Source organism: Nicrophorus vespilloides, unplaced genomic scaffold (assembly GCF_001412225.1).
Source record: "Nicrophorus vespilloides isolate i.1.1-1 unplaced genomic scaffold, Nicve_v1.0, whole genome shotgun sequence".
NCBI lineage: Eukaryota > Metazoa > Arthropoda > Insecta > Coleoptera > Silphidae > Nicrophorus > Nicrophorus vespilloides.
Genome location: NW_017097793.1, coordinates 1 through 19,005, shown reverse-complemented (window position 1 = coordinate 19,005; position 19,005 = coordinate 1). Strand labels below are relative to the sequence as shown.

Genomic DNA, 19,005 nt, shown 5'->3' with positions numbered 1-19,005 from the left:
TATTTACATAATTCGAATTAGACTGAAAAGCGAATAACAAAAAAATGATGATCATCATCATCAAATATTCAGTTACTGATATTTGATGATCATCATTACCAAACTTCTTAAATAAAATTAATTTATCTTTTACTTTAAACACTGGAATTGAAAGTTTTTTTTTTATATTTAGCTCAATGTATAATTTTATTTAAAAATAATATGTATAGTAATAATAAACATCAATAGCCCTTTGTATCAGTTAACTTTTTTGAAATTATATATATTTATTTTGTTCTTTTTATATCTGTATGTTTGTTTTTGTACGACTGATGCGATGCAATAAACTTTATTATTATTTTTTAAATAATAAACAAAATTTATTCTATAACTATATACAATTGAAGACAGTTTTTCTGTCCATGTATAATTACACATTACTCACCTTAGAAGTATAATTTTACTTACTTTATTATACTTGTTCATTCTCTAAGAATCAATTAATATGAAAAAAAAAAACGTTTAAATTATTAATTGTATAAAAGTACAAACATTGATAATTGTCTAATAACTGAATCTAACATATTATTTCTTCAAATTCAATTATAATATTATTTGTTAGTTAACTCCTAATTTAAGTTCCAGTACAAGTTAGTAGAAAATAATCAAATATTTAAAAATAGTATTTATATACATTATTTAATATAATATAAATATTACCTGCGATTTTACTTAAATTGAGTATTCTTCTAGATCAATGAATGTTTTTTTTTTGTATATATTTTAATAATTCACCACCTGCCAACATTTTTGGCAATAAGTAGAATTTTTTTGTGGCAAAAAAAGAAAATAAAAACAGAAAAACAAAATACCATGCGCAGAGTGGAACGATTTCCCATCGGAAATCTTCCTATAGTCTATGAATGTAATAGTTAATATTATTTTGGTTTAACTGCTATAATTTAAGTCGTTAATTTCTTGTTACAAGAATTTTGTTTCAATAAAGAAAATAATGTTTTTTTTTGTTAAATTGCTTTATTCATAATTTTCCACTCGTCTCACTTTCATTTCTTAAATACAATAAAATCTTCACATTTCAACAAGAATAAAATTTTCCCTCGCTAAGTACTCGAGTCTAACATACTTTTAATTATTTATAATGCTGAATACAGGTATCGTATTATTCAATAACAACGGCTCCTTAATATCGCTAGACCATCAATAAACATTTCCCATAACGTTTAATTAGTATTAAGAGATATACGTGTATATATAAAAAATAATAGTTCATAAAAAAAATATTAAAAAAAAAACAATAAAAATCACCAACCACAATATTAATACCACGTTCGTTTCGTATCATCAATCTGCCTTGTCTGGGACAAGGCATTAATAAAAAAAGAAACTTAAACTAAACGACTCAATGAATGAACAATTCTGGAAAGTTTTGCTCGTAAACGGGAACCGACGGTTTCTTCTCGTTCGTTGATTGCCTCGGTCCGTTCGTTTCGCTCAGCGACTTGAATATCTCGTTCAATTTATTCTGAAGAATATCATGCTATAAACAATTTACCATTCGTTGGATACGATCGAGTGTTAGTAAAGATGATGTTGGTAAATGGGTTTATGGCTGGATCGTAACTTACCTTCGGTTGAGTGCGTTTCGTGAGCTCGTTGAAGCTGGCAGTTCTGAAAGTGTGGCTGATCTGCTCTCGCTTTTCAGCTTCAGCCTCCTTCCTGGCCTCAGGGTTTTCGCTGAGCACGTGTTTCATGCTTTCGAAGGTTAATTCTTCTTCAGGCAACTTCTAGAATGCATCAATAAAAACGGATGATGGTTAAAGTGTATTTCTATTTTTTTTTTTAAATAGGGTTTTTAAAGGAAGGGCTTACTCTGGGACTATGGAGTTTGGATTTGATTGGGGTTTCCAAATCGGAGGTCTTTGAGTCGCTCATAAAGCTGAGAATACCGTCCCAGCTCTTGTGAGGAGATATATTTGCGGGACCGGTGCGCAAGGGGAAGTATTTTTTTAAAACTGTCAGTAAGTTCTGGAATCGAAGGGTTTTTGAGATACAAAATATAAGGAGATTGAACGCACCCTTTGCACACCCGGGGAACTCGAGGCGCTATCAACTTCTGTTCCTGTTGCCAACTCGACGACGCTGCCTTTGGCGCTGGTTTCCACCCAGCTGTGGCGTTGAGTTCCTGCCATTGCACTGGTACCTCCGGCTCCGTACGGTGAAATATGCGATAACCTAGTTGGATCTAGTCCTCCGGCTTTCACGTACTCGCAAACGGCCATCTGTAACAATGTAGAAAAAAACAGTTGTTATGCTCAGAACTAAGTCGATAATTTCCAAGGGCTCACCTGATCGATCATCAGATGCGGCAACTTGTTAGCTAATTGGCAATTGGCAGCATACTGTTCTCGAAGATCGGGCAGAAGATGAGTGGCGTCGCGTTTCCTCGCTTTGCCAATTCTGGCTGCGTAATCGTAAAGGGCCGGAATTGGAATGACTACCGGGATCAAGGTTAACAACGAAATGACGATGGCGTGTAAGTGGAATTTCTGCGATGCGGATAATATTGTGCTGTTCAAAGCTAAACTTTGTATACTGAAATAAGAATAGAAAAATACAAAAATTGATGGCACAAATCTGATGCATGCTAAACTCACCCTAACACTAATTGTAACAAATCAATAACCGTTTCGCCGCTCGACAGTTCGACGCATAGTAAAGCCAACGTCGTGTAAACAGCTTCGATATTCTCGACGGTGTTTGTGTCCATTTGCAGATTGGTATATAGAGCATCGTAGATGATTGGTCCATGTTTATTAATGAATATCAAATCTGGCCTCGAGGATTTTTCCAGGGTCAAATCGAGCTCCTTGACGTTGATACTGCGAATGCAAATTATACCGTAACCTTGCGTTTCTCAACTATATATAACGCTACTTACGTGGGCTTAATGAGCTTCTCTAGATTATGGTGTCTATCTATTAGAGTGTGCAGAATCCTCTGCACTAGCAACCTCATTTCGGGATCCGGCGCTAATGACATCCTCAGAAGAGGCTCCAAGAACGAAATTGGGAATGTTGTGTTCAAATGTATTGTCTGGTATTTGGTGCCGACCTAAATGAACACATCCAAAACTCAATTAGAATATTCCAATCGAAACTCATTCAAGAAACCAACCTTCAATAAACTTTTCAGGAGAATGCTCTGCAATAAATTGTCGGCTTGCGAGTTACTGTCTACCAGTGGATACGGAATTTTGTTCATAATAAACATCATGATTTCGATCTTCTGATAATCGGGCAAATGATTTGCGAACTCTCCGAGAGCGTTGATTAAAGCCTCCTGGTAAAGTTTCTCTTCGGTTTGACTCATAACGTGTCGTACCGAATCCTTCAGATGTCCCAACAACGAGTTAATTATCTCAAGCACCGAAGGACCTAAAATGGAGCATAATTACTTCTCATATTAAGTGTATAATTCAAACTATAAGTACATACCAACACTTTCTACGGCAGCAATTGCAATAATCTTAGAGAGCACATCGACGATACTGGTGCGTATTGTAGGCGTAGCCTTAGTATTATCGTCGAGATGAGCCATGAGAGTTTCAACCACAGTGTAGGAATATTGAGCCTGCAACAATTCGAAATCAATATTCTGCAGCGGTGCGGCGCGAGTACCTAATTACTAATTAACTTTCTTAATTACACAATCAGAATTGCATATGAATGATAATAATTAATTTACCTGAATCGAAAATATAATTATCCTAAAAGTATGTATTGCGAATTGATTAGGAACCCACAGCTCGTGAAGATCAAAGTGTCTGCAAATTAAATGTTCATAATTAAAATAAAGTAAATATGTAAAGTAGCAAATTTTACTTTAAAACTGGTCGTAAGACAGCGCGAATGTGACCAAAGGAAGCCCTTCCGACTAATTCCCTCATACAAGTTTCCGCCAACATCGGAGGATCTGCTTTACTGTCAGGTGCAGATTCTCCACCTCCCGGTTCTTTCATATGAAAACCGGAGTCCTAAAAATAAATACGTGTTAAATCCTGCACTGTAATTTTCTCCAAAGTTTCCTATACAACTAACTTGCATGTTAAATAGAAGACTTGGTACTATTTTGTCCATGTGGACCGGTTCCCAAATATTTTCAACTAAATCATCGGAAACTGTCTTCCTTACAACAGCCTGCAGACCTCGGATTCCTGCAGTCCTGATGTTATCTCTAATTTCCCTATCATCGCCGCTGTGGCACATTGCTGAAAATTTGCTAACGAAAAAATCATATCTTCTGTGATATGACGGAGTGTCTTCTTCGATGTTAGCAAATTTTACAAACTGAAAATAATCAATATCGTTGTACGATCGAAATCAATTACCATCTTTTTTTGTAATCTTACAGATTGAGTAGCTAATATCTGAAGTTGAGGCTCGGTGGACTCTAGTAACTTCTGCACCATCTTAAGAAAACTCTCGACGAATAAGTTCAGTGTTTGGGCGTGGCATGCTACCAACAATTGATCCATAGCTTCCATGGCGATAATAACAAACCTAAATATAAACATTTACTTTCATTAAATTTGATATATAAAGTATCATTTAATATATTTATTTAACATTAGCAAGTAAAAAAAGCATAAACTAAATATTTTTGTAATTTTACTCTTATTGATTGTTTCAAACAAAATATATAGTTATCAATCAATTAATTAAAATAAAACGAACCAAAGAAAATATAAATAATAATTAAACATTTTCTCATAACTAAAGCAAAGACAGCCTAAAGTATATGTGCATTTTAAACGGCTTATAAAAGCACACAATAGGAATAATAATTATTTAAGCAATCATTTCAACAATATTAGAAAATGTTTTCTTATTAAGCAGTGGCATGTGGTCACATAACTTTCTTTAAGAGGTTACTGAGTAAAATTTAGTATATTCATTTTGATGAAATATGTGTATGCTATTTTGTTTATTATTATTATTTTGTAGTTAAGAGAATAAAATAATTCAATTAAATTAGATAATATTAAAAGAGCTAATGCTTCACTAATATTTGATAAAATCACAGATTATTATCCTAAAACTGACTTCTAATTATTATTTCCTTAACCGCTTAACTTAAAATAATACTCGTCTATCATGAAAATATCCTGTTTATAAATTTAAACACTGAATAAATTCGGAATATGTTACAGCGTCAAAGAGAGTAACCGATATGTCAATAATAAATTAGTGAAATTACTGTTTGCAATAATCTATATTCATAACAAAGTTAATAAATAATTGAAAAAATATGAACAATTTTTTACAATACAATTGTTAAGTAAAAAACTTAAACAAGCAACTTAAAGGCTAAAATACCAGTTAAAAGGAATAGATAGATATGAAGAAATACGTTCAGGTATAAGAAAAACTTGTATCTTATGTTTATTTTGAATTATAGGGGAATAAAAGCGAAAAGAACATTTATTGGGTTATATTTTTTGTAATATTTATTTACAGTTATTTTTTACTTTTAAAGTATTATGTTTTTTTTTTTGACTTGGGAATATAAATTTTGTATAATATTTCTGGTCAATAAATTATGATTATTGTATTTATAATAGGTGAAAGATATTGACATTGTTTTATTAATTTTAACTTTTCATATGGCTATATTAATATATTGCTATAGATAAAAGTGATACAATATTTTATCTTATTAATAATTTACATTACTTCAATATAATTATTTTTCATAATTATTATCGGAAAATACTTTATATACATTTCAAATAAGATGCACAGAAGTTCTGATGTTTTATAGTAAATTTAGAATCAAAGTATTTTAAGAAGGTGTCTTTCGTTATTCCTGTTTTTTTATTGTTCTTGTTTTACTTCGTGCTACTTTACGCACGCAAGACTTAGGCCTGTCACCCTTGCATTAATAGCAAAAAGTTTTACTCACGCGATTATTCTAAAAACAGAAACAATCATTATGAATGAAATTATCTAACCCATTTTTTTTACAGAGAATGAATAAAAATAAACTTGGTGTTAAAAATCCGGTTTCAAACAGTCCATGATAATGGCGGAAATGATTACCCGCACTATGCGAGGTATTGCTTACATTTGTATTTATATATATTGTACTAAAAATAGAAACACGTTAAGCTTTACTAAATACGGTTAAAATTATATAGAATTTTTTTAGATGCAATTGCGTTGCATTTAACTACAAGTTGAGTAGATTTATAGCAAAAAAAAGTTGAATAACAGGTTTAAATTAAGTTCTCATTTTATAAAATAGGAAATTTAGTAGAATTTCAACAATAAATTGTAGAGCAAGTGATGCTATAGAAATATTTTTATAGTTTATGATAAAATATTAATACCAGAAGTAAACAAAACTTATCTAATAAAATATATTCATAACTTGTATTTATTACTGTTTACTATACACTAGATCCATGTATAAACAATGTAGTTCAAGATAAGTTATTAATTAAATTTATTAGGGAATTGCAGCAAGAAGTTAAAAATTGAAAAAGCAATTTGGAGGGAAATTATTACCATTTTACATTCTAATTAGAAATCTAATCTATATTTATGAACTATATATATATATAACTTGAGTAATAACGCGCTTACGTAATTACAAATATTTATGTGTGACATAGAGTGGAGTAAATATAAATCAAGGTTTCCACAAATAATCAATTAGAATTGATTTGATCCAATCTTCTATGACATGCCAAATCCATCTGCCCATTTACATACATAAGTATTGTATTGATTTTTATGGGAAATTGAAATTGAAAGGTTTACATGACCCAATTACTATACATGCATAATTAATGTTAATCTTACCCATGTCTTTTCCTGTATATATCCCTGGCGGCTTTCTGATACAAATACTCCCCAATCCTGTCAAGCTTCTCCGGTGAGCTCAGAGAGTAGAAGGTGAGCTTCTCCATGTTAGCCTTGACAAGACCATCCTGAGGAGTCACTGGGAATATATTATCAACCAACCTCTTGTACCTGGGCCGCAGGGCACTGCAGCAGCCACAACAACCTAAAAATTGCCACATGTTATAATACATCTCTCTGCTCTGCACAATATGAAATAGCGAATGATTAACTTAGATGATGATGCGAAACCGGGAAACTCACCGAACATTATTAATAATTATTGTTTTAATTAACTCCGTGAAAACATAGCGAACGTCAAAAAGCACCAGCCAAATGTCAACTAGTTGCTTGTTCGGACAGATGATTTTGACGCTTGTCAATATTTACATAACGCATACTTATTAGACTGATAAATAATTTATAAAACAGTTTCTATTGTAATTATAAATGTTTTTAATGAATTTCTAGATAATTGTACTATTTATTTTAGTTTTTTATCCATAAAATGAATATATTCTAGTCAGCGCCATCTATTACACGTTGATGGTTCGAAATTTTAGTTGATGACTTTTATTTGTAGATGGATCTGGTTTAAGAATCAATATTACATAATTTTGAATAAAATTTAAGCAGTAATTATTTTATAACTTACAACCGGCGTCCGTACATTTTTGGACCATCTGTTCGAAGACTTCTGTCACGTCGCTAGCCTCGAAGCAGCATCTCACCAAAGACATCTCTATTACTTATTTTTTACTGTATTATTATAACAAAAATATATATGATTTAATTTCACTAAACGACTTATTGTTAAGTTACCACAGATAATTAAAGAAGAGGAATTTATAAATAAATATCTTCAATTTACATTAAATAAATATATCATTTATTTAGTTTAATTTAGTTTATAACACGATTTAGAATTTATTAACGAGTATTATTACTTCGATTCAGGTACATGGTTCTGGTTAGGTAATCACTTGTGTAATCCCATTGCATCGGTTGTTGGGTGGATCCGGAATATTGTTTACGTATCTTCTTTCTTGGGCGTCGCTTTATTTTGTTATTGTTGCAATGTTTCAGATCGAGAAAGCGACGCCGTGACGCCCGTTTGGTGCGTCGCTAACCTACTACTAACCCAATTTCTGTTTCGAATCCTTTCCATTTTAATATATTGCGCATGTTCCTATCGTAAAGGGATGCTCGTAGGGGTAGGTAATGTATAAACCGGAAATTTCTGAAATGTTTCCAAATCTAGACCAGTTTCCGTTCGATAATGTTCCTTTTTATTTCGCATTCTTCTTTCGATTAATTAGTTAAGGTTTCCTTCATTTACTTCGATCGTGGAAGATTCATTTCTGGATTGGCTATTGTAGGTGGGCCTCGCTAATGTGCAAACGTTGATTGCAATATTTGATACATCGTCGGTAAATGAGAGGCGGAATGTAGGCGATGGTCAGTTATTGCCGTATCCTTCTTGACTTAAAAGGCACTGCCTCTTGCTCTTTCTTCCACATTACAATTTTGTTTTTCATATTCGCTTAATTCTGTTCCATTTGATAATTTTCATGCATCAATTTCGTACCATACTTATATCAATCATAAATTACTAACAAAATTAATAACGTTGACTTAAAATCAGAGCCGAACCGAAATTAATTTCGTTCCGTTTTACGGTTTCGTTAAATGTAAATGTTCGTTAAATGTAAATTGTTAGGTTTCGGTTCGTCTAAAAATTTCGGTTCAGTTTCGGTTTGTTTCAGTTTCAATTAAAATTAAAAATTAAAAAAAAAATTAGGTTAAAATTAAAATTTAAAGTCGAATCGAATATCAAATATACCGGTCTGAATTTTAGAACCGGTACACTACAATCAAAGTTTTTTTTTTATCGCAAAATAAAAATTTCAAAAAGTTCCGAATGATACCGAATTCAGACAAAAATTATTTTCCCTGTCCATCGTCATATACTTTATACCAATTGTTTTGTGATTAAAATGAAATGTCTAGAAGTATATTTTGTTTGTTTTGTTGTTTTGGTTTACGGTTTTCGGTTCGTTTCCCGTTCGACTCTGCTTTAAATACAGTTTCCAATTCTTCCTTATCTATTACATATTTATTATATTTTTAATATATTTTTATTAGATTTTTCAATTTTTCTTCGCTATTTTTATTTATTTTATTTTGAATCTTAAATAATAATAATGTTTATTACATCAGTCGTACCAAGAAACATATACAGAAATAAATATGAATCTTATTTTTTCAGTTCTTTCCATTTATTTATCAACTATGTACCTTATTTTTGTCCATCATTATAAAAATTACTAAATTTATCATAAATGTAAATATCCACAATTTCCATTTTATATTTCTTTAATTTTCAATATTCTTCTTTCATTCTTTTATTCATTCGTCAATTTACAAACTTATTTTTGTGAATCATATAAAAAAATAATTAAATTTACCTAGAAATTTAATATTTTTCTTGACATAAAAAGTACTGCCTTTTATTCCTTATTTCACATTTTTTTAGTCTCAATCTTGCGTCCGTTAAATATAATTAAATTTACCATGAAGATTAATATCAAAGTGAATTACTAAGCAAATTCTCATTTATATGAAATTTTGTATATTCCATGTTAGTACTTTGTTTGTAATTCCTTTATATTGCGTATATGAATATATTTATCAATCAATGTTAATTACGTGCAGACACTTTCAATAAAATTTTAAAAAAATGTCTAAAAGACCAATTTCCTTTTCATTCTTTTGAGTTATTTTTGTTTATCGTTTTCTTTGTGTTAAATTTGTTGTTATTCATAATTGTTTCTGAACTAAATTAATTTAAATCGTCGTGGGAAACTTGTATTTTTTAATAAAAAACATATTGTTTTTTAAAGATTTTTATTTCAACTGCGTTATATGTCTGCGGTATTTGACCATTACAAATTAATAAATTGCTCTTTCTAGGTTTTTAAAAAGGAGAATCAGACAAAAAAATTAACATCATTTCCGAACAGAAAATAGCAGCGAAGATAACATACTTAAAGTTTATAAATCCTGCAAACATAAAATAAGCCACATTCAGACTATTGAAAGAGTAAAGCTCAACACTGTATTCAACATGTCTACATCGATCGACAAAAATGTATCCTTGAGAAGGCTTACAAAATAATCCTTTACCATCCTTCAAACACACTTCTTGAGAGCACTAGTTCAACCCTAGTTTCCTATCCAATTACAAGGGTAGTTGAGTTATTTTAGAAACGTATCCTAATCAGACTTTTGTAACAGTTATAAGTAAATTTACAACTGTATTACATATTGATACAAATATTAATACATAGTTATATCCTAAATGGATTAAATAAAATATACAATTTTTTAAATGAATATCATACAAATATAAATATTTAAAGAATATTTCTACGTGGGTCACTCTGACCTATCCGTAGCACTTACGGGATAACAATATTAAATGTTTATTGAATTATTTAAAACAGACATAAATGACTCTTCGTACTCAACAGTAAAAATTCTTCATTTTACTAAATCTTCTAGTAAAAATAAATCATATTTAGAATTCAATAAATTTCTAACATTCTTTACATCGACATTTTAGAAACCTATTAATTCAACCATCTGGATAACTTTATTTATAATTTCTTGGTTATTTTTTTCTGGTAAAAGTTCCAGTCAAAATAAAATGCGAACTTCGTTATATCAAAGATTCGTTATAAGAGGTAACGTTAACCGAAGTATGCTATAATAATAACTAAACTTCTTATAATCTTTCTATGTTAAATATTAAATACATATGTATATTGTTAGTTTGATTACTAATATATTTGTACATCAGCATTTAAGAAAGAAACCATGCATGCATGTTAAAAGTAATACGTGGATAATTTCCATAAATAATGAAAATAGAAGGAATGAATAATTCGTATGGACGTGGAGCGTTTTAATCGAATGGTAAAATCGCGTAATTAACGTCTCGGTTTCATGTCGGAATTAAAATCGTGGCTGGCGATCGGCTTGTGACCAATTTGTGATTTTAATGAATGAACACGCGAACAACCTCACTTTCGAACTTTTTCAACGAGAAGTATGACATCAAACAAAAAAAATGAAAAGAAGAATCAATAATAATGATAATAAAAGATGAGGTATTGTAGATGCATTTGGTCGCGTGTGTTGAAATAAAGGAAAGCCACAATATTCTTGGTCCGTGATAAATGTACGCTTTTCGCGTGCCGTTTGATAAATTGCAGAGCATGTCCATAATTGATCCAAAGAGGATTAATTAAGGTCAATCTATTGCATATGTAGCCGCAGCCTAATTTATATTTTGTTTATACAATCATAAGAGATAAATCAACTTTAACGCGCAGGCAACAACTTTGTGTTCGTGACTCGGATAATTGCAATTTCTGCTTATTAACTCATTTAAGCCAAAAAAAAGAACACAAACAGCAAAAACCTTTAATTACACAAAACGACAACGTAAATGCAACTAAAGAGGCGACGCCTTTCATTATACTTGAGTTATTATAAATGGCAATATGTTCATTAAGTGATAAAGTTTCAACACAATATACTAGTCTTAATACACAATCCAATTATAAGCAAGTGTTATCATTTAAATAAGTCACATTTGTATTCAATTATGTATCATTTTAACGTAAAAGTTATAAAAATATTTAAAAAAACTGGCATTTACATAACTGTTTAACTGGTAATTTAGTCAATATTTATAATTTGTCTTATCTAAGTGATAAAGTTATGATATAACATACAAATACAGGGAACCTCGCTCAACGAGTTTAATACGTTTCAAAATTTCCGGATTTTTACTCGTATAGTGAAACACATATATACACAAGTTTTTAAAATGATTTAGAAGGCTCGCAATCGGGGACTTCTCTTCTTATCGTCACTCGTTATGCAGAACGTCGCTCGTTAAGGAAAATTTTTCTTACAATTAATTTTGCTCGTTAAGCGAAATCAAATATTATACAGAGAAACATAATTTGTAGCATTTGAATAAATAAATGTAAAATAACATTTAAAGTAAATTTTAATTATAAACTATAAAAACGCAAATGGAGGTATTAATTTGATTTATATTATATTTCATTAAATTTGAATAGATTAATAAATAATTATATTTACTGTAAACTAAAGTAACCTCAACGAAATAAAAATGACGGTCGAACAAAATAGTAACGCCTCTTTTAGGACATGTTGTTTTTGTATACTAAATCATAATAACGTATTACCATCGTAACTGTGTAAGAAACTGAACAAGTATATATTATCTCTAATTTTCATTCCAATGCAAATATTTAATTATATTAAATATATTATTTTAGATTTCTAAAATTAATAATGTTCGAAAAATGCTTGATAAAAAAATATTCACTTAAATGAGACAATAAACTTGTAATATAATTAATGTGCGTCATTGAAGAATGTGCGAAGAAAACACTTGAGGATTATACCAAAAAAATGGATCCGTCTGGAATCTGGAAGAGTGGTTAGTTTATCTTCGTATTAGCTTTCCGCAACTATCGATTATTAATGCGTCCGTGGGCGTACCTAGCCATCAATTAGAAGGATTAAGCAATAAACAATAATTAAAATTATTAATTTCACGATGAATTGAATTACGCCTTCTAATCCAATACGCCATTAAAAACCTACTCGATACATATATTTCATCCGGTATTTACATACGGAAGATGCGTATGTAAATACCATTACATAAAATAAATGCGAATCATCCACGAAGCGAAGGAGCGCAGTTAAAAAGGAAAAACGTTCGAACCTTTGAAAATGAGACTTATTTGTTCGGAGTGAAATCTTTACGACCTCAATTATATACTTTAATTAAATTCCATTATTTATTGCACCGTATTTACTATTATCTCGTATTCAATCTAGTTTCAGATATATTTCACTATGATCATTTTTAATTGTGTATACCTTCGGACTAGAACGAAGTTTTAATCTTTGAATTCACATTTAAATTTACGATTATTATTAAAATAATTGTTTTTAATATATGAAAAAAAATATTAACTTACTTTAATTTTAGATGTTTTATTTATTTATTTTTTGTGAAGAACAAGTAAAAAGCAATAACTAATAATAATCAAAATAAATAAAGAAAAATCCAATATTTATTTACAACGTCAAAATAGATTCACAGTTGGAGCAAAAACATTACTTGAATATTTTAATATTCAATTAAATTTAAATTATTAAATTTATTGTTAAAATTAAGTAATGCGATTCAAATACATATAAGTGATAAGTGATCAGTACAGTTTAATAGAAAAAAACATTGATTTTATTTTGAAAACTCTTTCATTTGTAGCACATTTTTTTTTAAACAAAAAATTCTAGCAATTATATTAAATTCAATTAACATTTTGCTTTAACTTCATCCAATCGATTATCACAACGTTGTTACAGTTTCTATGAAATTGCGTAAACAAACAAAGAAAAGCATTGTCTCGAAATTTGCACGAATGGGTTTTCAGTAGTCGATGTTTGGAAAACATGATAATGCAAATACGCAAACAATTACTGAGCGGTTGTGCCAATTAGATGAAAGCCCCAATGGAAATTCGCAGGAATAAATTAAAAAGATCATTGCGAAAATACGTCGTAATTACGATAATAGTTATAATCTCCCCTAATTAGAAGCGGTTCGAGTTTGCGAAAACGTCACGAAATTATTATTACGAATAATTGCGTTCGCGCATAGGCGTGCATATTCCGCATTTTATTTTCAAAGTGTATTTTTCTTGTTCGTTTTATAATTTCAATATCCTGTGATCCAATTAATTTTAAAACTGCCGAGGAACGTCGATCCAATCGATTCCACGACCTTGACACAATTTTTGTATGAGGGCAGTCGTCGTCTAGGGAGGCTGCACACTTGTATCTATTTGTGGAATGCAGGTCACATTGATTTTTCTAAATTTTAAAATAAAATTAGATTCAACGGATTAATCAATTATCTAAGCTATGTTGTAATTTCCGTTTTAATATTTCTATTGCATTTTTCTAAAGAACAAATACAAATTATTATGAAACGCTCGCCATCTGTAGGACGTTTGAATTCTGTTGAATAAACACTAGATGTCGCCACGATGAAATTTATCGAACTATTAATAAATTTTATTTCTCTTGAGTTACTAGTTTTACTTACTAATTTGTTAATGTTGTAGATTAAATTAGTGAGTAAAACCATATCGGTGAGTAAAATCCTACCGATATGTGACTGGCAAACGGCGTCGACAGGATCCAGCTAATTGTAGAAGAGTTTCTAGATGGAAGCTCATTATTGGAAGAAGAACTTTTTTTTATATAAATACACATTTTATAAGTTTTAACTGATTTTATTAGTTTGCTTCTTTAAAAAATCTACTATATACGTCTACTAAATAAATAAAACTTCATATTATATTCCAAAGGTTTCAATCAAAATGCAAATTTTATCAGGATAACTATAGCGTCGACTAAACTGTGTTAGTTGGGGTCACAAAATTAGAATTGATTTTTTTTAGGCGGGGAGTTGACATCTAATACATTTTTTTCCTTGAGATGTCACATATTATTTTTTGAAGTAAAACCCCAGTCCACCCCAGTCATGTATTAAAGGCCCCACTCTAAACTGTTGCCTCAAAATCTTAAATACAGTTGTCTACCTCGCAATGGAAATTTATCGGTTACAATTTCTATTATTTTGTTCCTAACTGTATTTTGTAACTTAAATATAATGGTATTTTATCTAGAAAGGACAAATACTCGAAGCGCATGAAAAAATTCTTTTTATTTCGCTTGAACAGCTCCAAACAACGGTATCATCAACTCGTTGTTGTTTTTGGTCACTGTGAGCAAACGCTTAGGGCCCTCAAATAATAAAACTCTAGGGCCCATGACTTTCTTGATCGGCCCTTCGAGAACTGACACTCCACTCCCGCATCATCAATTTTTGTAGGTGTTAAGAAATTTACTTTTAAATGTACATGCCAAGAAATATAAATTTATTTCACTTATATTTATCTAAATTTGATTCTATTTAAAGCTAATTAAATGGAATGAGGTTTTAAGCAATACTTACATATAAGCCCGGCTAGCTCAGTCGGTAGAGCATGAGACTCTTAATCTCAGGGTCGTGGGTTCGAGCCCCACGTTGGGCGCTTTCTTTTTATATTGATACTTCAATCTGTGAAACATTTTTTAGTAAGTCTAAGAACTGAGGTGAAAATCCGTTTGTAGATGTTCTTCTTTTTATTTATAAATTATTTAAAAGTTATTTACTCATATTTATTTTAATTTAATAAAATAATTCGACATTTATTTACTAATTAGTTATATAGATTTAAATTGTTTGGTAAGAATTTTTTAATAAATTGCCATATATACAAGTAAAAATAATTATTGTTCAATTTAATATGTTTAAACAAATGTTTCTAACATACATTGATTTTTCAATTGTATTAACATTATTTTAGTGATAAAGAAATTATTGGTTTTTTGAATGCATACTATGGAAGATATAAATGTGGTATTATTATGTTGTTATAGCCTTATAATTGCATAATTGTAATTAATTGTGGTAATAATATCGGTTTGTCAACTTAAAAAAAAGAATTATGTAATTAGTTACTTTTATCTATTTTCAAAGGAACATTCCCAGAAATGTTTAGTTTCTCGTTTTCTATGAAAAAATACAATATTTTAATATATTCATTGCTCGGTAATCAAAATCCCTTATCTATTTGGTGTGCAAAATTTAACTGTTTTAACTGTTATTATCATTGCAATAATGTGTTCTCTTTTTATATTTTTAAAATACGGTTCTTGTCTATAGAGATAATTGATCATTGTGTTCATTTTATAGTTAGTATTTTAAATAAATTAAAACGATCTTACAATATTTTTTATTATGTCATTAAACTATAAAATAAATAAAATATTAATTACACAATAAGTGTCATCACATTTGCAAATATTCATGTTTGTACTATTATATTACGTATATTGAAATTAATAATGCTGTCAATCTAAATTAAATGTCAGTTTTGATTAAATTAAACCAGTTTTATGATATAGTTATTACGTTAAAATTGATTAAAGATGTAGATTTTTTGTTAGAAAATGTTAATAGTAAAAGAAAATGTTGTTTCATTACATGAGCAATTTATTCATTTAATAATGAAGTATGATATTGAGAACAGATAATAATATACATGTTTTATCGTAAATTAACGTCCCAAACGAGGAGAGAACGGAGATTTACGGCCGAGTCTTGGTGAAAATGCTGAACGTTGGAAGAGAACTTCTGGTACTTCAGGATCTTGCATCCACTTGCCCTCACCCAAATTGATGACATATGCGTTCACATCTTCACCGGAATCCCTTCCCAGCCTCGGAACAAAGTCGTAAATGGATGGTTTACCTTTAGTGAACATGGATTGGTAGTCCTAAATACAAAAACACCACTTTGGAATATAATACACTTTGATTGTTAATAGAAAAACTTGCGTTTCGTCCATCGATTGCCGCTGATGTTAGGAGAGCAGAGACGAGGAGGACTGACAAAACGATGGCTTGACGATGCATGTTTGAACTGTTGGGGATGATGTAATGTTTGTTCTTTGGCCTGCAGGGTCTTATATACTGGATCTATTCGAGGTATCAGCAGGGGACGATAACAAGAGGATTAATTATAGACGAATTGGATTAACGTAGATTTGGCGCATAGTGTTCGCTCTTTACAATCAATTACAATAGTCCCTTGAGCCCCGAATTTCCATTAATTTTTCTCAATCTCATATTACATAGATTACGTAACTCAAATAGATTAGGATTAACTCAGTCTACCATAACGCTTGTTTTACACTAATTCGCCAATTTGCTAATTTAGATTAAATTTGTTACTAATCAAAATTAATAGACTAAAATTAATCTAATTAGCTCATTACAAAAGTATATTCAATAAGTAGATAATTTGAAAATAATGTTAATGAGGGTTGGAGAAAATTTTCATATATTTTTCTTAGGTAATATCAAGTATTTACCTATATATAATAAATATGTAATAAATAAGTAAACTGGATACTATATATATTTTATATGAATTTTATAAATTGGTTAATTTTAGTATTAAGAAAGTCACAAGCTTAATTATAAAAAAAATAGATAGAAATTAAAATACCAATTGCTATTTGTATGTGAATTGCACAACTTCAAAATATTATATTTTAAAGTGAAGAAAAAATTATGACAAAATTGCATTTGATTTTACAAGTATTCAATATTTCATTGCACACAATCAATCTTGCACTTATTTTGCAATCGTAAATTGCGCTGCAATTTACGCTGCAATTTTGGACGATCGTAAATTTCGTGAGATAGTTGATACCCTGAAGATAGCAGAAAGCAGTGTATTCACTGCTTTGTTCAAAATGGGTACCGCGTTCAAGATCAAAGTGGAACAAAAATAACAACGAGTTAATAATTCTGCTGTTTGAAGCTGTTCAAGCGAAATAAAAATGATTTTTCCATGCCGTATGTAACAATGAATGAAAACTATATCCATCACTACACTCAAGAGTCAAATCGGTCGTCAGCTGAGTAGACAGTAAAAGATGAAAGCCGTATTGTGAGGCCAAAGATAAATCGTTCTACAAGAAAGGTGTCGAAATGTTAGAAAAGCGTTGGTATGAATGTGTCTCTCTTGAAGGAGACTATGTCGAATATTGCCCAAAAGTTGTTGTTTTATTGGTCATACTACGAATTTAGTGAGGTGTTATATTGATAAAATCAATGTTAGTAAATATATAAATTAATATATGAGTAAATGAGCTACTAATAGCCGAATGGTTAAGTTGCCCTACCCACGATCAAACCGGCAACGGTTCAAATCCTAGTCAAAGCAGGCCCTTTGTAAGCCGTTTCGGTGCTTGCAGTAATAGCGCCATCGTTCATCACAGATGGACAGCGAAATGAATGAGGTTCAACATATGGACCTTCAGCCAAGTCGATGGGCAATGACAGTGTTAAAGTAAGGATAACAGCAGATTCACAGTGAAAGGAAATATTGGAATTATAGAGCATCAATATACTACTGAAGTTAACCTACAAGACAACAGCCAACCTGCAAATTAATAATAAAAAATTATCATAATGGTAACGGAGAGTTAAGGACGGATATTAGTCTGAGGTCGGAGGAAGACTTGGAAAATGCGGTCGAAGATCTCACCCGATACATGCAAGCAGCTGCATGAAGCTCTACACCTTCTCCATCATCCGTACGAACCAGCTACAAGGGTACAGCAAACGTACGTAACCTCGTAAAAGAGAAACGAAGGCTGAGGAAGATTTGGCAAACCACCCACCATCCGGATGATAAAACTCGCCTGAATAGAGCCAATAAACAACTCAGGAACTTATTAGAGAGCCAGAGCAACGAGGCGCTGCACGAGTATCTTGTAGTCTGTCTCCTACTGGAAGTAACGAACACTCACAGTGGAAGGCGACCAAGCATACGAAGCAAACAGAGAGAGTCGCCTCTTCGACAACCGGATGGTAGCTGGGCGAGGAGTGACAAAGAGAAGGCGGAGGTGTTTGCTGACCATCTGACAAACGTTTTTCAACCTTGCCCGGCAGGACTTGCAGGGGAAGAGGAAAACGAGATAATAGAATTTCTGGGGTCTCCATACCAAATGTCACTTCCCACTCAATTTAATGTAAGGCAGGTTAAGCTAGCTATACTAGAGTTAAACTTGATTACAGCAGAGGTCTTGATGCAGCTCCCCAGTATCGGCATTAGAGTAATAACGCTTATCTTCAACGCAATTCTGAGACTCGGTATCTTTCCATCACAGTGGAAGGTAGCCCAAATCATACTCATCGCTAAACCTGAAAAAAAAACGGACGCGGCGTCTTCATATTGACCCATCAGCCTCCTGACGGTACTGTCTAAACCAGCGGTCGGGGAACTTGTTTAACCATTACATCAAAATATTATTGCGTAAATCGATATTACCCCACCCATTCTGAAAAGAAAACAATCAAT

The 19,005-nt window shown here is 31.0% G+C and overlaps 2 protein-coding genes and 1 non-coding gene across 5 annotated transcripts; 1 reads left to right on the top strand and 2 right to left on the bottom strand.

Moving 5' to 3' along the window:
• Positions 1-994: 994 nt before the first annotated feature.
• LOC108561008 (protein EFR3 homolog cmp44E) lies at positions 995-7,772 on the bottom strand. Of its 3 annotated transcripts, none has more exons than XM_017918764.1 (14): positions 7,558-7,772; positions 6,864-7,068; positions 4,409-4,559; positions 4,098-4,346; positions 3,882-4,033; positions 3,745-3,823; positions 3,495-3,630; positions 3,175-3,434; positions 2,939-3,111; positions 2,655-2,879; positions 2,346-2,592; positions 2,076-2,279; positions 1,626-1,784; positions 995-1,537 (listed from the first exon to the last, which is right to left on the bottom strand). In XM_017918764.1, exons 1-14 carry the CDS (start codon positions 7,640-7,642, stop codon positions 1,400-1,402), a joined length of 2,463 nt encoding a protein of 820 aa, XP_017774253.1. In that variant the 5' UTR covers positions 7,643-7,772; the 3' UTR covers positions 995-1,399. The 3 variants fall into 3 exon arrangements, with proteins under 3 accessions (XP_017774253.1, XP_017774254.1, XP_017774255.1); XM_017918765.1 differs by having other exon boundaries at positions 995-1,522; positions 7,558-7,771; XM_017918766.1 differs by lacking the exon at positions 7,558-7,772 and adding an exon at positions 7,167-7,241.
• A 7,276-nt stretch (positions 7,773-15,048) lies between these two features.
• Positions 15,049-15,121, top strand: Trnak-cuu. The gene has a single exon. It is a non-coding gene; the product is annotated as a tRNA-Lys (tRNA).
• Positions 15,122-16,152: 1,031 nt separating this feature from the next.
• LOC108561003 (PBAN-type neuropeptides-like) lies at positions 16,153-16,554 on the bottom strand. The gene is made up of 2 exons (XM_017918749.1): positions 16,470-16,554; positions 16,153-16,408 (listed from the first exon to the last, which is right to left on the bottom strand). The coding sequence occupies exons 1-2, from the start codon at positions 16,545-16,547 to the stop codon at positions 16,190-16,192; spliced, it is 297 nt and encodes a 98-aa protein (XP_017774238.1). The 5' UTR covers positions 16,548-16,554; the 3' UTR covers positions 16,153-16,189.
• Positions 16,555-19,005: the final 2,451 nt, after the last annotated feature.